This window comes from Primulina huaijiensis, chromosome 3 (assembly GCF_012295235.1).
Source record: "Primulina huaijiensis isolate GDHJ02 chromosome 3, ASM1229523v2, whole genome shotgun sequence".
Lineage (NCBI taxonomy): Eukaryota > Viridiplantae > Streptophyta > Magnoliopsida > Lamiales > Gesneriaceae > Primulina > Primulina huaijiensis.
The window spans coordinates 6,166,258-6,188,871 of record NC_133308.1 but is presented as its reverse complement, the minus strand read 5'-3'; the positions used below and the strand labels follow the sequence as shown (position 1 = coordinate 6,188,871).

The window sequence follows — 22,614 nt, the reverse complement described above, 5'->3', positions numbered from 1 at the left end:
TCAATCCATCACTGCCATGGCATTACCACTTCACGCACGTCACTATCCATGATCATTGCTACCACTGCCCCTTTGCTGGCAACACTAACAGACTCCGTCACGCTCCACCGCCATTCCACCTATCACGGTAAAACAACCATTGTCTCAAACTCGCCGCCTAAAAAAAACCTCTTTCTCAAACTCGTCGAGGGACACTCACCCATGCCACCACCCTTGGCCAACCTCTTGCTCGTGCTACCACCTGCAACCCAACTCTCTACCACGACCAAGACATCCCATGACACCTCCCACCTTTATCTGCCCAACTCTCGCATGTGCATCCACCCATGGCCAGATACATGTCCGCGCCGCCTCCCGCGACCCGAACTCATACTTTCTCCATCCTCCAACCACCACCTCGTGCCTCTTGTAACGTTCCCTACTGGGACAGTCATCCAAGGTGGTGCCTCACATACTTGCGATCGACACTACCCCCAACTGGACACCTACAATAAACAGTACGTTTTAAGATGCCATGACCAGTTGCATTACTTCAGATTAACAACAAACATGAACATTTCAAATGAGAAAGATAATCCTTGTTAATTGTAATATGCACATTGAAATTGCACCACTAAAGATCCACTTCTAACGTAGCTTATGAGTCATATTCTTCCAAAAAATTCAAAGAAACAGCAACAAGCTGTTTCTTAAATACCCACAGGCAAGCCTCCATTATCCTAATTCTAGCAAGACTAAGGTTGAATTTGAACAAGAATGACTCAATGCAACAAAAGTAATCCAGTACTCTTGTTTCAAACTCAATCTCAATGGACTAAAAAAAACTGATGAACTGTTAAAACTCAGGGAGATGCCTTCGAAAATATGAGCAGCGGCTGCGAGCTTCTCAATGGCTTCGAAGAATGGCAGCGACTTCGAGATGGACAGCGAGTGCGAGCGGAGAGCAATGGAGATGTGTACGACAACGTGGACGATAATGGGTTGGGTTCGATCGGATCTGGTCGTTGAGGCGATCGCACATGGATTTTGTTATGAAGTTTTATAAGGATCATAAATATACATCCGGCCAGCATTTCAAGGTTCGATAAAATTTCATGAGAAATTCGTATAGTTTTTCTATTATCGGATTTCAATATTTATTAGACTATTTTATTGTTCTTAATATTCAATGAAACAGCTAATTTTTTCCCTAAGATAAAAAAAATGTAATTCATGTTGAAGCAACTTTTTTTTTTTAAAAAAAAATTAATAAAGAAGTAGGACATAAAAAAACTATTTATTAGATACTATATCCTATGATAATTTGAAAAATGATCTTCGTCAAATGTATAGATTTTTATTTAAGAGAAATTGGACTTCACTCGCCGGAGTGTATTTTTTTTTTTGTGTTCAGTCCCTGGGTACTTTTTTAGTACCACATTTCCACATGAAGTGTACCACATTTCCACATGAAGTGTACCACAATTTGAATGACATAGTACCACAATTTTGTGGGTAGGGAGTGAACCCAAATAAATGTTTTGATTGGGGATTTTTCACCAACTTCCCCTTTTATTTACAACCTTTTTTCAATTTTTTATTTTTAGTTTTGCAAAAGGACCTTCAGAAATACGGGAAATACAAGAACTGAATAAAGAGTTCAAATTGAGAATGTTATATTTCAAATATGATCAAACAAAGATCTTTAGTTAAATAATACCATAATTTTAAAACCAAAGATTTTCACGATGAGTCTTATACATTTTTCCACATGAATCAATCAAGATTCAAGAACCTATAAGAAAAAACATCTATGATTGGTGTCGTAACCATGCTGCAGTAACGAATCAACCCACGGAAACATGCTTTCTGATTTAGCCCATTTAATGATTTTAATTACTTGTTTTTTTTGGTTTTTATATGATTTTAATTACAACCACAAGGGAGTCAAATTAGTGAATCAAGAATTCGGTAGTCAGTGCCTCAAAGAGTGTGAGTTGATTTAAGTTCGATTCGTTCCGACTGAGAGTACACCAAATATACACTCAACGGCCGCCTATATATAAAGAATTCGGTATTTCGCAGGTTCAAAAACCTGGGTTCCCAAAAAAGAAGAAGAAAAAGAAAACCTGGGAGAGAAGAAGACGAGCGCCAGTTCTCTCTTGTAGATAAGGTTGCCAGGTTGTTTTCTATCCCAAAACTGGTGTTTTACAGCTATGGCAGCTACTCTTCTCAGACCTCTACCCAATTTATACGTTCAAGGTTTGTTCTTTCTTTTGTTTGTTTCTTGATTTTACAATTGTAATTGTAAAGTTTATGACTAACTTGGAATCCCGGTACCTATTCTAGTTCTCTGTTGCTTTTGGAGCTAAACCACAGAGTTCTTGGGATTGTGCCGTTTCATGATTGTTTGATTAGTTTTCATGCCTTATTTTCTATTACAGGCAGGAAATCTTCCCAAAACTTTGACTTCCACAGTCCAAGATTATCAAGACATTTTTTTCACCCGGTGGCAGTGCCTTCCAAGTTAAGCGGAAGAGGGTCATGCTCATTAAGGAAGTATGATTTCTTGAGAAAAAATAAGGGGCTTGTGCTACTTGATTGTTTATCAAGGGAGTCATTAAATGTAAGGGCATCATCCACAGAATCCATTAAAGTTGAGCAGTTTATACCCAAGCAGGATTACGGGGAAAAGGTGGTTTTGAATGCGAATAATAATATTGACAATTCGGAAGTTGTAGGGCCGAGGCCTGAGGCTTTTAGGAATAGGTTTTTGAACTTTGTACAGTTTGGTTCCATCATTAACGATGCTGCGGAATCTTTTTTCAAGAGCGAGATAAGGAGGAGGCTGTTTGTGACTGCTGTCTTGATTGTGATGAGTCGTCTCGGATACTTTATTCCCTTACCGGGGTTTGATAGGAGGTTGATGCCCGAGAATTATCTCAGTTTCGTGTCGGGTTCTGTTGGTGAGTGGATTTTTATCTATTTAATTTGGAATTGGAATTTCTTGTTCTAAATTTTTGTTTCACAGGCAATGCATGTGCGTGCCGGTTAAAGCTTCTGTCTTGTTTTATCTCCAAATTTAGTTATAATAAATTGACTTTCTTTAGTTAGTTATTATCATCTAGTTTTCAAAATTTATTCTTTGGAATCCTGATCAACCTCTGTTACCAGATGAGCTCGGTGATTTGACTCCAGAGCTTAAGCTCTCTCTTTTTCAGCTTGGAATCAGTCCTCAAATAGCAGCATCAATTCTTATGCAGGTGTTATTTCCATTCGCTTACAGACTATGTATTACTCTCAGTGAACTTGTATTTATGTAGCTTTTTTGGAATGCCTTTGATACATTGCATGGCAGAGAGTTGATATTGGTTGTTTTATGTGTTGTTAGAGAGCATGGTTTAGTTAAACTACACAGTGTTACCTTTTTGGATGTCATTTACATTCAAGTGGAGGTTTTCGTTTTGTCGTTGATGATTCATCACTCACCTTGTCGAGCGAGGATGTCTTGTTTGATAATTCATTTTTTGATTCGAGGCGTCTTTAGCCAAAGCTAATTTGTGGTTTTGATAAAGAATTTTCTAGCATTGCATGATAGAATAACATAACCTGCAACAAATACACGGTTATCGGGGTTGTGTCTAGGCCTTGATGGACCGATGACCCAAGACTTGACTGGTACATATGGATGAGAAGATTGTTCTGCACGGTAACTGTAAATTGAGAGGATTATCCATGTGCTAGTCATTCGTATTTAGGTTTCCTCGATGAGCTGATGTCAGGCATTGACTGTGGTGCATAGGTGTTTTTGGAATGAGATAATGGTTATTCTAATTAGAATAGTTCAATTATACAACATGGGCACCCTAATACAATGTGGGTGCAATCGAGGGTGTATCCGGAGAGCAAAAGAGTTTGATTTCTAATATCACAGAGAGTTGTTTTTCTATTGTGATGATACAATTGGCTCATCGGACACTTAATGTAACATTAAATTGAAAAGAACCCAAACCTATACAGAAGTAGATATTTGAAATAAATCTATATATTATTCATCATGGGTGGTCTAATTTATCTTATATGAGCCTTTGAGCGCCTTCAAAAAAATGCTTGGGGCAATAAAATTGCTGCTTTGAATTTCCCCTGTGAACTTTCCCCTTTTTGTAATGGGCTAATCTTCCATGTGATGCTGATTGGCATGATTCTTGTTCAGGTGCTTTGCCATGTAGTTCCTTCCTTAGTGAAGCTGCGGAAAGAAGGCTTAGATGGTCATGAGAAGATCAAGAGTTATATGTGTGTCTAGTTACTATTTCAAGCAGTGAGAGATCTTTAGTTAAATATTTTCTATGTTCAGTTCTTTTTCCATCGCATACAAAATCTCTCATGTTCATGTATTGTAGATGGTGGATCTCCCTTGGCTTTGCAATGGTGGAGGCCCTTGTACTTTCTTGTTATTCCCTTCCCTATTCTATTTATGCAGCCAGTCACAGGTAATTATGGCCAAAAATTTATGTTCATGGTTAACTTTTCTTCCAAGTGCTGATGTAGATTATTTTTTACAAAAGTTTAAGCAGGTCTTATGTAGTTCTTTTCGGGTGTGATGACATGTAGTTGCTTCTGCATCTATGTTTATCTGTTATTCTTTATTGCATGGTGTAGTTTACTTGCATAGTATTGAAACGAAGTCAATACTTATATTGTTTGGACTTCATTGACATAATCTATATATTTGAATATGCTGCAAGTGCAAAATTGAGTGCTTTATGCTTATGAGTGTTAACCCTAGTACTTGGTTTGCTTTGTTGAAATTCATTTGGGAATGAGTTTATTTTTGAAGTTCCCAATTGTGGTCAATCCTTGTGGGTTGTGCTAAATTTCCCATGCATGTTTTTATGCCTTCATTCTTGATCCATGCATGCGCCTTGTATGCTGAGTTTCCCCTGTTTCTGTTGATAATATAAGCTTATTGGTAGCACATTGGTGTTTTCTTATGGATATGTGCTCATTGCAAAATGTTTTGAGGAGGTACTTCTTTGCAATTTTGTTGGCACACTTCGGATTCTCTTTTACCATCATAAATAAATTGGTTTGGCGTATTATATTTTATTTTGCAGGGTAAAGCATGTGATGTACACTACTTGGTTTCTGGTGTGTGGAGCGATGACAATGACTTGGATTTGTGACAAGATAACGGAGTCCGGATTTGGTACTTTTATGTCTGTCTTCTTGGGTCTTTGGCTATTTGCAAAAATGACATTTGTTTCCCGGAATAATTTATTTTTCTCTTTGTTTTGCGTTTACTATTTAGATTTGAATCTTGGAATTTGCCATAGTAATAATATTAGCCAGTGACGTCGACATATGGCACCTGATATCTGTTTTTGAGTAAGGGGACTAAAATGATACTTGATCCAGTGTTACATGGCCTAAAGACGGTATACACAGGAACTTGTGTATCTTGAAACTATTGACTGGAATCAGTAAAAAAATGAAGAAATGGCGAAAATGAATTGAATGTTTCGTTTCTCATCCAAAAACGTGATTTAAATGGAGTTACTTTTTAGATCTTAACTTTAGTGTGTTTCTTTTGCTCACTTTTTACTGAATATGGCTATCCATTTTGCAATGTTTTGGCAGGTCAAGGATCGTCTTTGATTATTTGTGTCAGCATTTTGACTGGATATACAGATACTTTGTACAAGATGCTAACTCAGCTCTCTGGTGAGTGGAAATATCACTATCGATCTCTAATGTGTAACCAGACATCATATGCATATCATATCCCACATTTATGAAATTCTCTTAATTAATTTTGAGAAAGATACAATGTATGGTCCTGATTGATGATTATGGAGAGCATGATTATCTGGATTACTTTTTCCAAGCTACATGGATGGGAACTAAACTCCTTGTGACAGTAAATTTCTTCTCACTTTCAGAATGAATTTAATGATTCATTTGTTTCAGCCTGTCTCCCATGCTATCTGTGGAAATCCTGCAAAGTTTCATTTTTGATCTCCTATGAGTAGATGAATGACATTTTTAATCCTTTATCTATTTAAGTATCAAAATTAGTCCCTTAACTATTGGTCACTTAGCGCAGTACCTAACTGAAATATTTGTTCTTAAACTAGAAATGCTGCAACATTGCTTGAACTGTGGTCATCATGGAATATCTCTGAATTTCACTGTAAACCTTATCCCTTGAAGGCTAATTCAGTTTGTAGATACACAAAGTCTTGTGTTTTCCTTCGCATGAAGTCTTTTCCTTGCACCTCCACCAAGTATCACTTAAGTTTGATATGGTGAATCTAAGAAGGGAATGCATCCTGATGTTACTTTTTCCTGAGCAATTATATGTCTACTTAAACACTTCAGAGAATGTGGTTCCATTCTGTCATATCTTAGAGATAATAACAATATTACTTTCATATCTGGGGTTTCAAACCCATTGCAGGAAGTTCTGTGAGCTGGTGGCCTTATGTAATTGCAGTATTAGGTGTCTTCACTATAGTCACTATGTGGGCGGTTGTTGTCACTGAGGGTTGCCGGAAGATCAAGCTGCAATACTATGGTTTTAAACTTGCTTCTGCTGCCAGGTGAATGACAGCCGAATGATTTACGTTCATTTTCTCCATTTGGGATAATCAAAGATATGAAGTTATCTTACAAACTCATAGACTACCGAAAATCTTGAATCAAGCATCTTGATCTTGAATTGATGATGATCAATAATTCACTTTTGTAGCAATTATAGAGTGGTGATATTCTTTTTGTTTAAAAAAAGAAAAGAAAAGAATTGTTGTCTAGAGTTCCCAAAACTCATCAAAAGAACCCTCGAGCCTTTTCCCAGGCGCGGTGACTATCAAGAAATTTTCAGCAATTTAGAGTTTAATTTTTGCAAGTAGTTGTGGTAGGGGGAAGGGGTAATTTTTTGCTGCTTTATATTTTTAATATGTTGGTTAGGACTTCGATTATCAAATTTATACTTCTGCTTCTGGCAGAGATGATTCTCCTATCACTGAGGTGGAGCCTTATATTCCATTCAACATCAATCCTTCTGGAATGCAGCCTGTTCTCACTACATCATATCTCTTGGCATTTCCAAGCATTGTTGCAAGGTACTGGCTGATAGGAATTTTACATTTTCTCTTTATTTATTTCTTAATTGCATGCATGATATTTAGAAGGTAATTTGAAGGTTTTACTTGTCTACTCGTTAGTAGTTGGTCTAATTTCTACATGCAGTTGGATGATATATTCCGGCATTCGCCTTCTAGTTTCCCTCCTCCCCTCTCTCATTTCCTTCTTATCTGTATGTGTCGTTAGAGTTCGTCTTTTTTTGGATGCTGGACATGCTTACAAATTTACAGGTTTCCGCTCCCATTCACCTTACAATATTGCCATTTATTTGGCCATGTAATCACCAGACTGCACTTATTATTTTTTAGCTTATTTATTATTGTCAAGTTCTATTATGACCCTTCAGCTGTGAAGTCTAACTAACATATGCATTTTGATCAGTATTCTTGGTTCACGCTTTTGGGAACATGTGAAAGATATCCTGAATCCTGACACACCTCGCGGTGCAGAACCATGGGTTTACTATTCAATTTATGCATTTTTCGTGTTCCTGTTCAACATATTTGATATCGTAAGGATTTTCCTGTTTTCAGCTCAAGTTTGTTTCCCCCTTTTCATTCAAGTCCTAGTTACATGTTTGCTATCCTTCTTAGGCATTTACTCACAAGAGTAAACTCCATCATGTCAAAATTGTTATTTTGAACGAATTAAACAAATTTACTTGTGTTTCAGATATTATAAAAAATTGTCTCTTTGATGTGTTTCTGGCGGACCCAAAAAATTAACTTTGCAGCATATGTGCACAAATTTCTGTGAAGTTTTGTGAACTTAATTTTTCTCTGAAAGAACAACCATGTCGTAACCTCATCAGTGTCTTAACCTAAGAGTCCTTCAATCAAATTCACATTTCCTATGCACAAAAATATGAATGTCTTGTGAACTAATTTTTTTCCTGGAAGTAATCACTCCTGTTGTGAATCGCGAATTGGTATATCTTGCTAGGGTCCCTATCATAGGCTGTTGTATATTTTCTACGAATGTTCATTAACTTGTCTTATCTAGGCCAATATGCCGAAAGAAATAGCTGATTATCTGAATAAGATGGGTGCCAGAATTCCAAATATAAAGCCCGGAAAAGCTACCATCGAGTATTTAACAAAAATCCAAGCTTCAACACGTTTCTGGGGTATCTCTTATACCTTGTCCACCTGTCTCTCTGTGTGTGTTATTTGGATTTTCTAAATATGACGTACGGTTCTTTGTGCAGGGGGTCTGTTGCTGAGTGTTTTAGCAACTTCTTCTACCATTCTTGATCATTATTTACGACGGGTTAATGAAGGTTTTTCCATAGGGTTCACTTCTATTCTAATCATTGTAAGTCAAACTTCTGCATTTTGTTGCCAAGTTTTTGGTAACTTCGTCCAACATCTGGGATCATTATTTATCCCATGTTAATGATTTTTCTGTGGTCGGGATTCAAATAATTTCTAATTATTGCTCTATTTATTGCAACTTCATTTCCGTTGCACAAACTTTGAACAGTAATGTCGCCAACACATCATACCCTCCAGAACAGCTTTTTGTGAACTCTCACACGCGTGCTTCATGTTTCCTTTTCTTGATCATTCATGAAAACACAGAACGCATTGCCAGTTTTCCTCTTGACCCACTTGTATTTTGTTTCTGTTGGTGTCTCCAGGTGGGTTCAATAATTGAATTGAGAAGATCCTATCAAGCCTACAATGTAATGCCTGATCTGAGCAAAGCATTGAGGCGGTATGGGCTTTAACCAGTTAAACAGTGACTCCGAAGCTTAACTATTGGTTGCGATCCTTCCTGTTAAACTGGTGAAACCCACCAATCTCGGATTAAACAAAGCAATGTCCATTAGTTTCTCAGCATGACAGGAAGCCTGGTTTGGCGGCTGGAAATATTTAGACCGGCTTGATTTTCAACTATATAAATCGCCTACGCTGGTGTAGTGACATAGTGTATTCCTGTAAACTTCCTGGCTTACAGTATACCCTGAATTAACATTAACTAGAAGAAGGCTTCTATATGCAACAAATCCTTACAATCATCCCGGGGATTATTCTCTTTTTTTCTTTTTTTTTTTTTTACAATGGACGATCAGTATTTAAAGCTAGTATTATTATTTCGATCTTGCGATCAATGACATGTTACTAACAATGGTTTTTGTTTTTCTGCAAATTTGATCTTTTTCTCAAAGTGTGATGACATGATGGCAACATAGTGTGTGCATGTGTAGTGTTAAAAGCAAATATTTATGATAAAAAGAGTAAAATTGTCAAAAATTAAAAATTATAGGTCTAAAAACAAATTTGAACAACATATAAAATCAATTATTATTAATATTAATATTAATATTAATAATTAATAAATAAGCAAATATACGAGACTTAAATTTCAATTTTCTTTTTATTAAAAAATAAAAATCTATCAATTCGAGTAGGTGAAAATTGGAATTAAATCATGTCAGGCATGGGTTGAGACGAATTGGCCAGCAGCAGGGATGACAATGGGGTAGGACGGAGACGGGTTTGCCATCCTCGATCTCGAATTCTATTCTTACTTTCATACACGCCTCGATCCCCACTTTTTCGGGTTAAGGGGCTCGAAGTCGCGATAATCAACTTCCCGTCCCCTCCTCCATCATAGTTTCAAAAATATTAATGAGACAAGATGATAACGGGTTCGGAGATTTTCTCAAACCAAAACTTATTATTATCATAATATTAGTGATAATATTAATATTAATGTATTGATATTATTTTCGGAGCGGGTTCGGGAATGAGGATAGTAATTTCATACTCGTCCCGAACTACTTCGAAGATTTTAAAAAAATCCCCGAACTCGAACTCAAATCCGAAAAAATAAAAAATCTCCGTACCTATTTTGAATTTTTCTCACATAACCCTTAATCCGTGAAGAAAATTGTCAGCTCTACCCAACTGCTGAACGGAGTGCTGGCTGTTGGTATTAGGCTTGAGTGTCATAAAGATCAATACCCGGCCCAGATTTCAGGCCCATATAAATGAAATTCTATAAATGGCCAAACGACGCCGCTGTGCTCTGTATAAATAAACCCACTCAACTACACCCTCGAGCTGAAGCGGCGATCACCTATGGCGGTACTGTAGAAATAGTCCCTTCTTTCTCCTCCTCTTTCCACCATTTTCCGCCGCAAATAACGGCGGCCTCTGCCGTTGGAAATGAAGTTCCAAATCGAAGATGTGACGGTCTACTTCCCCTACGACAACATTTACCCTGAACAGTACGAATATATGATCGAACTCAAACGCGTTCTCGATGCCAAGGGCCATTGCCTCCTGGAAATGCCTACAGGAACCGGCAAAACCATAGCCCTCCTATCTCTAATCACAAGTTACTCTTTATCAAAACCCTCGGGTTCTCTAAAGCTCATTTACTGCACCCGCACTGTTCACGAGATGGAGAAAACCCTGGCAGAATTGAAATTCTTGTACAAGTATCAGGTTCAGATGTTGGGTCCTTCAGCAGGGATTCTTGCTCTAGGGCTTTCTTCGAGGAAGAATTTGTGTGTTAATCCGAATGTGTTGTCGGCAGAGAATCGAGATTCGGTGGATGCTGCTTGTAGGAAGTTGACGGCAAGTTGGGTGAGAGCAATGGCCATCGAGAATCGGAATGTACCGACCTGTGGGTTTTATGAGAACTATGAGAAGGTTGCCTCTAATGTGGTTTTGCCTCCAGGGGTTTATACGCTACAGGTACCGATTTGTGAATCAAATTTTTTTTTTGTTGTTGGCTTGCTTGTTAGTCTTTTTCATCTATTTTTGTTCTCCCGAGACTCGGTTAAATTGAAATTTTATAAAGAGCATAGATGGACTTCAGTTTTTTGTTTCAATATTTATTTTTTATGCTGTGCAGCAAATTTACTAGCTTTTGTCTCAGAGTTTGTTAATATCTTTAAATTCGGGTTTACTTCTTAAGATTTAGTGAATGTGTCCTAAATTTGTCGATGTCGGGTTTCGTTTTTGTAGCGTTTTGATTTTTCTGCTAGAGTAAACATACGTGCTTGCACTTTTATCTTGCATTGATTTGGTGGAAAATGATACACACGTCTTTTTACTGAGTTTATTGTGTTGCAACTGGACTAGATGGTCTCATTATGTATGTTCATGGAAACTATAAAATTGAATTTGAGTTGTGGTTCATTCTGTCGTTTTCAAGGATTTGAGGGCATTTGGGAAAGAAAAAGGGTGGTGTCCGTACTTTTTAGCACGTTATATGGTGCGGTCAGCTAATGTGGTGGTTTATAGCTACCAGTACCTTCTTGATCCCAAGGTTGCGGGAATAATATCAAAGGAGATGCAGAGAGAGTCTGTTGTGGTGTTTGATGAGGCTCACAATATTGACAATGTGTGCATTGAGGCTCTTAGTGTCAGTGTAAGGAGACAGACACTTGAAGGGGCAACTAGGAATATTAATAGGATGTCTCAGGAGGTTGAAAGGTATGTAATTTTTCTGGAAAATTAATTTTTGTCCACGTTAATTTCTATTTGGGTGGTTGTACCAGATGGGAAGTTTTGACATACAAAGACTCTTTCTATTCTTTATACCATGGATATTGTCATAATTTGTTTTGATTATATGATTTTAATTTGTGGTTGGCCCTTAAATGATGATTGACACATGATGTCATTTGTCTCCAAAAGTTTATTTGGGTGGTTGTACCAGATGGGAAGTTTTGACATACAGATACTCCTTTTTCTATTTTTTATCCCAATGGATATTTTCATAATTTGTTTTGATTATATGATTTTGAAATTTGTGGTTGGCCCTTTAAATGATGATTGAGATTGACACATGAAGCCATTTGTCTCAAAAAGTTCAGCAGAAGAAAAAATTATTGGCCATTAATCATTATTTGAGATTAAAAAAAATGAGATTTTGAATAATATATGCCATAATTGTTTTGTTTAAGGCTATTTTAGTTTGATTCTTTGCACTCATCCAAATCATTTATCAGTGGCTGCATCAGTAGTCAGCACTATTGTTTGCTCATGTGAGTCCTAATCTAAATTATGTTATTTTGTAGAACTTCAAAGCTCATATACCTTCATTCTGCTGAATCCTTATTTTTTTGATGATTTACTTTTGCTTAGTGGTTTTGATGTATTATTTTATTTAGTGGTTCTTTCCTCTACCCGTAGCTGAAATTATTGGTTTTAACTACTGTTTGGTATTTTCAAACAAAAGAAGAGGGAAATGAATAAAAACGATACTGGTGTTTATTCTTTTCTCTTAACTTTATTTGACATGGAAGGAAGGCTAAAGGCGACCGATGCTGGTCGATTGCGTGCAGAATACAACCGTCTTGTTGAGGGTTTGGCACAAAAGGGGAACCTTCCTAGTATGTTGATTTGATGTGTGATTTGTCCCCTCAAATTTACATGCTAATTATTTCTGTTTTTAGTTTGTCACTAGGAAAATCATCCGTGTTTCTTTGCAGTTTCTGATGCCTGGTTCGCAAATCCAACCTTGCCTGAGGATTTACTGAAAGAAGCCGTTCCTGGAAATATAAGGCGTGCCGAGCATTTCTTATCTGTTTTACGCAGATTAGTCCAATATTTCAAAGGGAGACTGGAGGCAGAAAATGTAGAAAAGGAAGGACCGGTGACATTTGTTGCTTCTATCAATACACAAGTTGGAATCGACCAGAAAATGCTACGGTTTTGCTATGATCGGCTTCACTCGCTTTTGTTGACATTGGAGATAACAGACACGGATGAGTTTTTACATATCCAATCAATTTGTGATTTGGCAACACTTGTTGGGACCTACACTCGAGGATTTTCTATTATTATTGAACCATTTGATGAAAGAATGCCACATATTCCTGACCCTGTCCTTCAGGTCTACTTGTACTTTGTTTTTATTTTTATTCGATAATTAAAATGTCTGGTATGCTGTATTTCGAGGATTTGATTTTCTGTGGCAAATTTGATGCGATTAGCATACTGATCCACCAATCGGTTATTATAATCCCATATGTATTTGTTGAATTTCCATTATCTTCCTTTCGCTTGGATTTACTTGTCTTACGTATAGCATTTTGTGATCACAAACTTTTGCTTTATTTTTACCATCAATCATATATTGGATTGTAGCATAATTCTGGATTGATTTCTTTCTTGGTATGCAGCTCTGTTGCCATGATGCGTCTCTTGCCATAAAGCCTGTATTTGAAAGATTTCAATCAGTTGTAATTACATCTGGGACACTCAGCCCCATTGATCTGTACCCTCGCCTTTTAAATTTTGATCCCAAGGTCAGTCGAAGCTTTACAATGTCCTTAACAAGGGATTGCATATGCCCGATGGTCCTCACACGTGGGAGGTATATAATATATAAGATATTCTATATTTTCTCATTTTTTTCTATTAATTCAAGTGATCAGTGCCATGTTATTTTTGTCTCTTGGAAAAATGTGCATCTCCACTTTATTATAGTTTTCAATCAACTTATTTTTCAGTGATCAACTTCCTGTGAGCACAAAATATGATTTGAGAAGCGACCCTGGGGTGGAAAAAAATTATGGGAAGCTTTTGCTGGAGATGGTGTCTGTTGTTCCGGATGGAGTAGTGTGTTTTTTTGTGAGCTACTCTTATATGGATGGGATTGTTAATAGTTGGCATGAATCTGGAATTCTGAAGGTACAAATTATTAGAAGTTATCCTTCACAATTGTTGGTTTCTTTCAAGTTAGTTGAAATCGCTACTCTGCCTTCCTTTTGAAATTGATTGCATTTTGAATGATTTGCAGGAGATAATGCAGCATAAACTTGTGTTCATTGAGACACAGGATGTAGTTGAAACTACATTGGCATTGGACAATTACCGAAGAGCTTGTGACTGCGGGAGAGGTGCTGTTTTTTTCTCTGTTGCCAGGTAACTTCTCCACCAGCTTTCACAGTTCAGTTGCACTGCTTGGTGGTTGAACTATCAATTCATGGATAATTGAATGTTTTTCCTGTTGGAATGGGGGATAAAAGAAGGATTGTAATAAAAACAATGAATTTCAAGAAGTGATTTAATTTGTGAAAGCATGATGGTATTGGCTAAAGATACGGAAAACTTTCTGCGCATCCCTATCGTGTCTTTGATAAAATTATACCGTAAAATGAATCCTATTTTCATCAGCATTTATAAGTGCAATAATATCCATCCGAGAGTTTATTTAGTATGAAGAATACAATTCCTGCAGTTTACTTCCCATGATTCTCTGATTGTCATCAAACTATTTACCAGCCAGTTTACTATCCTTGGCAGAATCAAAATGTTAAATTGTGTGAATTTGCTCTCACTTAGCAAAGCTCTGAGTGATTTCCACCCTGTTTTGTTTCTTTCTTAATGCGATCAATGTTGTTTTATTTTCAGGGGAAAAGTGGCTGAAGGTATAGACTTTGATAGGCATTATGGCAGACTTGTAATCATGTTTGGTGTTCCTTTTCAATACACATTGAGCAGGTTAGTTGTTTTGTTGCTGCTAACTTGTTGGAGCAATCTTGTTTATATTTGTTTCCCTATTTGATGACTATGCGCTTATCCGTACTTTATTGAGGTTCATGCAAACATATACCTATACGATTCTATCAAATATCGTTATATGTGTGGACTCACACACATATTTTTTATGCATATGTTAATGTGTATACATATGCATAAAATTATCCAGTTCTAACTATTTTTCCCTTAGCATGCTTGCAAACTATTCGCAATTCAATGTTGCTTCTACCATCTAAGCTTTGCATCTACGCTGTATCAAGTCCATTTGAATTTGGATGCTATCAACTGTTCAGCTATTGACAATCTATCTTTCTGCTGTAAGTTACAGTGTTGTGTTTGTCATGTCTTCACTTTGCAGAGTATTGCTTGCAAGATTGGAATATTTGCGGGAGACTTTCCAGATAAAAGAGGGCGATTTTTTAACATTTGATGCTTTGGTACTTTTTGACCGGAAGTCCTGTTTTATATTTGAGAAAATTATAGCATGTAAAATTGTATTTCTGAGGTACTTGTTGAATTCGTATTTAGAGACAAGCTGCTCAATGCGTGGGCCGAGTTATTCGATCCAAGGCAGATTATGGTATGATGATCTTTGCGGACAAAAGGTTGGTATCTTCTTTTCAGATTCAATAATAATGCTAGCTATATTAACGGTGAGCAATCCTGGAATTTCTTTATCAGGCTAATCATAATCGTTTTGGGAAAGTCAAAACTTTATTTGCAATGAGCTTGATGACACTTGTTTTATCACGTGATTGTTAATTTTAATATATATTTAATTGTTGCTTAGTGATTGTTCATGCATGTAGATATAGCCGTCATGACAAGCGCTCAAAATTACCTGGTTGGATTCTCTCCCATTTACGGGATGCTCACCTGAACTTGAGTACTGACATGGCTGTGCATATAGCAAGAGAGGTACATGTTTTATCAGTACTTTATTTACCAAAGTGTTTTTGAAAGACACAAGTTTCCCCCAGAAACATCAAATGCACTATATCCGCAATGGTCTGACCTTGATGTATTATCCAGATTTGGGATAGTTGTTCACTGTTAACTGTTCCGTGGTACATCATGTATATTTTTTGACGTGCAGTTCTTGAAGAGGATGGCTCAGCCATACGATAAGACTGGGGCAATTGGTAAGAAAACCCTGATGTCGCAAGAAGACTTGGAGAAAATGCCTTCCAATGGAGGCGGAGTTGGGGGAATGTTTAGATGACATACACGAGAAACAAGTCAGTCCCTGAAATTTTGCAGCACTTCCAAGTCAGGTTCCTTTAATATTATGTCCACAGTTCTCTCTTCTTCGATGTCCTTTGCTTGATAAGTTAAAACCAGAGTGTATTTTTGTTTGATTACAAAATGTATTGTACAAGGATGTTCACAAGGGAAAAACATCTTGAGGTTATACAGTTCTCAAAATTGACTTGATTTGAGCAGTTGCCAAAATACATCAATTCATCAATCTCTAGCCCCCCCCCCCCCCCCCCCCAACTAAACTCATAGTCCATAGATGAATTGCCACATTGAATCTTTCAAAACAGTGTGTCCTATGTCGTGAAACAATCCCAACCCAACACCACACGCGACAAATCAGACAATGTGTATGGTGTCATCCAACAATTACACACTCACATAAGGTATGCCAACAGCATTAAATTTCCATGCGCAGACGTAACTACAATCTGAGAGTATTATGTGGTAATAGTGTAGTTGGCCATTTGCACCAACTGTCGGGAACATTTATTCGTTATATTGATATTAACTAGCCATCAATTATCTGGTTAATTGCCCTTTTGACCTCCACGATACTTGCCTTTTTTCCGTTCATATTCTCTTCTATCTGAGAACAAATTAAAGGAAAAAAAAAAAAACTATTAAACACCAACAAAGACATTATGAATTTTTTTGTGTTGATATTTACAATCTATTTTTTTGTTATATATAATTTACTTCATGTGTAAAATATGTACCACGTTTTTTCACAAATAGAGTGCAAATAACTAAAAAAAATTGTAAATATCAACTCTCATTTTTTAAAAATTATGTTCAAGATATTTAATAAAATGAAAGGAATTAGTTGTACCTTAGCTCTTATATCGGCTGCAAAAACTCCATCAATGGCAGCCGACTGCACCGCTGTCACCTCAATTCTATACTTCCGAAGCGCCTGCAACACATCCAATAGCAACCCCTCCTTGTGCCGGCATTTGATCTCGACCAATGCATCACTCTCGATTATAGACACCTCTATTTGCACAACATCCTCTGTCCTCGTTGCCTGCGGCAGCTTACTGGACTCCCCTGCCCTAAGCATCCTCCCACCATTGCCGCCGTCCCCACTACTTCCATCTACAATCATCGGTTTCCTCTTACTATTCCTGTCTGCCTCAATGTCCCGTGCTTGCATCTCAAGATCTTGGATTTTCTTGCGCAGCTGTTTCACATACTCTATAGTGTCTCCAAGGATCGAAGCTTTATCCATTTTCGTGATGAATGGCACGAGGGATCTTAGTATGATGAAGCGTTCGTTGAGTTTCTCCCGACGCCGTCGTTCTGCTAGAACATGGTTGGCGCTCATGTGTTCATCCTGATGGCAGATTATTCCACGGCTTTTAGACTTGATGTGGAGAAATGGGACTGTGAAGAGAATGTATTTAAGCATCCACTGGGAGACACCGCCAGAGAGGCGTCGATTGTGTAAGGCAGAGTATTTGGAGAAGGCCGAGGAAAGGGTTGAGAAAGAAGAGTTTGGCCACCGTCCCGGTTGGTTTTGGAGGATTGTGCAAATTGTTTGTGGGTAATGGGTGTCCTCTTGCGTTAACAAATCAAATGAAGAAAAGTCTGCATTTGAACAATTGAACCACACATAAGATATATGATCCTTTCAAGCGTAAAAACACACATATTGATAAACTTTGAAATGGTAAATAATATGGTTACTTGGATGAGATTGGTGATCGGCACCAGAGGGGCCTTGCAGAAACGGCCACCTGTGCCCCGACTCATCCCCGCACATGTCAAGTTCGCAGTGATGCTCCGCCGAATCCTCTGGTTGAGCATCTGCGAGAAGCTGGATATTGGAGAACTCCAAATTCTTGGAGCCATCATCCGGGGTTCCAAGCCGAATATCCTCGGATACATCAAGTAGCATCAACTGATCTCCTGTTGCATGAGTTGTGCCACCCGGAGTTTCAGCGGCAGCCTCGGAGCATGGCTGGCATATATTGATTGGTTCATGTCCGACGGAGGATGCATAGGTTTCGAGCATGGAAGAAGTTTGGTGGGATGTAGGATAGTTGATGGAAGACGTTGAGTGCTCTGAGAGAGTTGGCTTTGGACGGTTCGGATCCATTTTAACCTCCCTGAAGAAGCTTTTTATCCGTTCGATTAATCTACTGTCTTCTTTAACCTGTTCCCATTTTTGCTTCCTTTTTTATTTTCAAGAAGGAAATTCATCCATTTCTTTCATAGGGAAAAGTGAATCTTTACAGTAAATCGAAAACTTTTTATTATTTAATTTTTTATAACATCAAATGCAGATTAAAATGATTTTGTATAGAAGGTTTAAGGGTGTGTTTGAATCGAGGCATTCAATTTTTTTTTTAAATTTATTTAATTGGAGTAGGTATCTTGTGAGACGATCTCACGAATATTTATCTATGAGATGGGTCAACCCTACCGATATTCACAATAAAAAATAATACTTTTAGCATAAAAAGTAATATTTTTTCATGCATGACCCAAATAAGAGATCCGTCTCATAAAATACCACTGTGAGACCGTCTCACACAAGTTTTTGTCTTTAATTGTTTGGATGTTTTTAAGATAGAAAATTTCAAATTAATTATTATTGTATTTACAATTATAATAGATTTCATATCCACTAAAATCCAAGCTCTAAGTGCTTTTCTCGAATCAAGTCTCTCAATTAGAATGATAATAAATTAAGTTCGAGTCGGTCCACTAAGAATCGAAACCCGGTCCATTACAATTTTGAAGGATTTGAGACTCTTTCGTCCCATCTAAACCTTTTAGGCGTATTCATCTCTAACTCATATAGAAAGTTAACGGGTTTTACCTATAAAACCAATTAGTCTTATTAAACAATTATATTCATAATATTTTTTTTATATCTATAATTTTTCCATTGCACTATTAAAATAAATATTAAATCAAAAAAATATTCAAACGAAGTTTATAAGACTTTCAATCAACATATATGAAAAGTAGTGATTCTCTAGAATCCAATAATTAACATAAATCCAACAACTTATTTATTTGGATATTAACAATATGCAATCTATAAAATCTTCTATAAAATATTATTTTCAAGAGAAGAAGGAAGTTGATAAAATAAATGGATACACAAAAACCTAAACGAGTTAGATATTATAAGGCAAAAATTTGTTTGAGACGGATCTCTTATTAAGGTCATTCATGAATAAGAATTACTTTTTATGTTAGGAGTATTACTTTTTATTGTGAATATCAGTAGGGTTGACCTGTCTCACAGATAAAGATTCGTGAAACTGTTTCACAAGAGACCTACTCATATTATTAAACTCGTTACCTGACCCATACTCATTTAATGTTATCCTAACCCAACCCAAACAGATGAGATTCAAGAGGACTCAAACTTGATCTATTACATTTTGAAGGACTTGAGACTGTCTCGTCCAATCTAAACCTAAACTCGTACTCATGTCTAACTCATATCTAAAGTTAAACGGGTTTTACCCATCAAACATATTAGTCTCATTAGACAATTATATTCATAATATTTTTTTCACATCTATAATTTTTCACTTGTAAAGTTAAAATAAAGATTAAATAAAAAAAATCCAGACTAAGTTTATAAGAGTTTTAACCATATATTAAAAGTAGCAATTCTCTACGATCCAATAATCAACATAAATCCAACAACTTATTAATGGGATATCTAACAAAACTTCTATAAAAAATTATTTTTCAAGAGAAAAAGAAAGTTGATAAAATAAATGGATATATAAAAACCTAAACGAGTTGGGTAAACCAGTTGCTTGATTCATACCCATTTAATGTTATATCCATTTTATCCAAACCCATTGTTATCCCCACTCAACCCTAAATCCAAAACAGAAAATATATATATTTTTTTAAAGTCAAGCTAAATTTTTTTAAAATGCCCTAAAATTTACTGACGGAGCCAGAAATATGACTCTGTCCGGGCTGGAATTTTAAACTATAGAATCTTTTAATATTTTAAATTGATCTACCCAAGTTAATATCATATTTATCCAAAATTATACAAAATTTACATATATATTTTTTTTTAAAAAAAATTAGGTCACCCGGGTTTTAAAGGAGCATGTGGCTCCGCCCATGCTAAAAGGTATTTTCTTGTAATGTTAACTGTCTATTTGTTTTGGCATTTAGATATATGTTTTTTTATTTGTTAAAAAATACTTTTCCATCAAAATATCTATTCTACCATCTACGTACTATGTAATTATGTACTTCAAATATAAATTATGAAACAAAATGGGTGACAAAGGAAATATACCATTTGCGTTGTTCCGAGTTCTACTACTCCATCCAGCAGAGGAATGCAAATCACAGTCTGATCAGCAACATATAAATGTTACATTTTTCCAACCTTTTGTTTATTGAATAGCATACGTACAAAAATAAATATTTATGTATTTTATAAATTAAAATTAATTTTAATGACTAATATACCTGTATTTTGGCACTCTTGCAAATCAGCGATTGAGTTGGAACATGCAAAAGAGATAAAGAGTTCCACACCATATTTAGTTAAGCTTTTAATCAACAGTACTCTCAAAACTTAATCATCATGTCGTAGGGGTTAGTTCGATCCTACACTAAGGGCATTTTCCTTAACATTTGATCTTAATAGTGTAGTATGAGCCACATCTGATTTTTCACGTCGTTCACTGCCGCCCTTAGTGTATGTTCGAATAAATCACCCAGACATGATCGAAAACACGAGCGAATAAATCAATAAACGAATGAATATGTTGAATACCTTGGCAAGAATAGCTCTAGAAAAATGTTTGGGATCGTCTTCATTTGCGCCTGAAAGCCATACATGATGCCCGTCTGAGTATGCTCTTCCGGGTAATCTTTGCATGTTAGAAAAATTAATGAACTTATAATTAATATTCGTGTAATTAAGCATGCGTCGTATTTGAGAAGAATAATTTATGTTTATTATATACGTAAAGTGGAGTAGTATATATATACCAAATTAATGGAGTGGAAATAACATCGGTTCGAACAGATAGAATTTAATTTAATTAACGAGTGTATTTAGTTCGATTCTTGCATTATATTAACACAACTACCGACTGCACGACAGAATTTAAGGACGAAACAACAGCACAAACATTCAATATCATGCCCCTAAATTAGAGCACTATCCATTCATCACTTTCCCCTAATAAATATCATTACATCCTCAAATTAGAAAATCGAATTTATGCATGGAATACTGGAAATTTAATTTGGGACCACTTAATTAACCAACGACATATATATGCATGCACTGAATAAATTAGCATTTCACAGTAACGAAAAGTTAGCCTATTTTTTTATGTAATTTTTTTTTACATTTTTTGCCTATTACAATATATAATATTTGAGAATGGTTACACCCCTCGAGGAAATTTAGCTCTCTCTTTTTTGAAAAATTAAAGTTTTCGGACTAGAATTTTCAACAACTTTTGTATTCAACAAATACTAAAAACAGTATTGAATATTCAAGAATGGTTCACTCAATAAATTGACAAACTGGAGATGAAACAATATTGATGAAAACGAAATATCAAGTAGGGATTAATGCACACTACTAGATGGATGGAATACTGGAATCTTATTGACTAAAGAAATCATTCATTAAATAACTAAAATTTAATTCTTACCCGACCTCCGGAGGAAATGAGAAAGAAATACACATCAAATAGAACCATTCGGGTTCCGTCAAGTCCTCCGGGGACAATGCGGTGGATGGCCGACGTGACTGGTGGTTTGTCTCACCGCCGGAGAGGGAATCATACAGTTCTTTAAGCTGATGACTTCTCTGCAGGGACGCCTCCTCCGTGCTCACTTCGGTCGGCTGCACTGTTTTTCTTGTTTTAATTGCTCCATTGTAATATCCATCACTCCATACTAGAATTCTTTGACATGAACACACCGACAATTAAGGTATACGTACAGAGTGTCAGTTTCAGAAGATCAATATTTGTACTTATATATTAATTAGTACACATGGGCCTGAAATTATATTTATATTATACAAGGATAAAAGTACTAATTACACATCAAATGAAAAAAAAAAATCGATCTTATAGAAATTTAATGGGTAGATCATGATCAAAATTATCTTCCCTCAACAAAATCTTTAGGTTTAATATTGTTGCTTTGTGATTAATCTTGTGCATGCAGTTACCCTTGTTGTGGGTGTAGTTGCCAGAAAATACTGTAAGTCCATTGAACTGCTTGAACTGCCGCCTGCAGCATGCTTTGCAGCCGACTCCTCTGCGACGACGATGGAGCATCCATTTCAGATCCAAGAGACCGACTAATGGGAGATTTTTCGGTGATCGGCCATGTTGATGAAATATGAATCACCACGGAAATGGAGATAAAATAGCCAGATTAGGGTTTCGAAACATTAATTTGAGAATGATGGGATTTATATTAGATTGAACGGTAGGTGACAACCGAATTGTCTTGGGATTGATTTACCTAAATTTCGTTAGTTATACGTATATATCTCTCACCGTGTTAATGTATATACACACACAAACACACATATGTGTATGTGTGTGTTGTTTAGATTCACACTTGAACAAAATCACATGCATGGCATGTCACTAAAACAATTATAACACTCATCGCAAAATATATTAATGTATTTAGTCAAACTATGAGAAAAAATTTGTTATCAAAATTCAAGATGTTCAGATATATTGGG

General features: G+C 36.3%; 3 protein-coding genes across 4 annotated transcripts; 2 read left to right on the top strand and 1 right to left on the bottom strand.

Moving 5' to 3' along the window:
- The first annotated feature begins 1,936 nt into the window (after window positions 1–1,936).
- LOC140973374 (preprotein translocase subunit SCY2, chloroplastic) lies at window positions 1,937–9,142 on the top strand. Its single transcript, XM_073436105.1, has 13 exons — window positions 1,937–2,241; window positions 2,424–2,945; window positions 3,154–3,242; window positions 4,193–4,272; window positions 4,380–4,469; window positions 5,094–5,185; window positions 5,617–5,700; window positions 6,437–6,578; window positions 6,984–7,100; window positions 7,504–7,633; window positions 8,125–8,248; window positions 8,330–8,436; window positions 8,762–9,142. Exons 1-13 carry the CDS (start codon window positions 2,196–2,198, stop codon window positions 8,849–8,851), a joined length of 1,713 nt encoding a protein of 570 aa, XP_073292206.1. The 5' UTR covers window positions 1,937–2,195; the 3' UTR covers window positions 8,852–9,142.
- A 1,007-nt stretch (window positions 9,143–10,149) lies between these two features.
- Window positions 10,150–16,066, top strand: LOC140973373 (general transcription and DNA repair factor IIH helicase subunit XPD). Its single transcript, XM_073436104.1, has 12 exons — window positions 10,150–10,829; window positions 11,293–11,573; window positions 12,393–12,475; window positions 12,575–12,978; window positions 13,268–13,461; window positions 13,598–13,778; window positions 13,888–14,012; window positions 14,502–14,591; window positions 14,989–15,067; window positions 15,159–15,235; window positions 15,440–15,548; window positions 15,727–16,066. Exons 1-12 carry the CDS (start codon window positions 10,296–10,298, stop codon window positions 15,850–15,852), a joined length of 2,283 nt encoding a protein of 760 aa, XP_073292205.1. The 5' UTR covers window positions 10,150–10,295; the 3' UTR covers window positions 15,853–16,066.
- An 80-nt stretch (window positions 16,067–16,146) lies between these two features.
- On the bottom strand, window positions 16,147–22,323 carry LOC140973372 (transcription factor BHLH42). Of its 2 annotated transcripts, XM_073436101.1 has the most exons (8): window positions 22,087–22,323; window positions 21,560–21,814; window positions 20,665–20,761; window positions 20,355–20,369; window positions 20,179–20,235; window positions 17,577–18,045; window positions 16,720–17,477; window positions 16,147–16,476 (listed from the first exon to the last, which is right to left on the bottom strand). In XM_073436101.1, exons 1-8 carry the CDS (start codon window positions 22,197–22,199, stop codon window positions 16,399–16,401), a joined length of 1,842 nt encoding a protein of 613 aa, XP_073292202.1. In that variant the 5' UTR covers window positions 22,200–22,323; the 3' UTR covers window positions 16,147–16,398. The 2 variants fall into 2 exon arrangements, with proteins under 2 accessions (XP_073292202.1, XP_073292204.1); XM_073436103.1 differs by lacking the exon at window positions 20,355–20,369.
- Window positions 22,324–22,614: the final 291 nt, after the last annotated feature.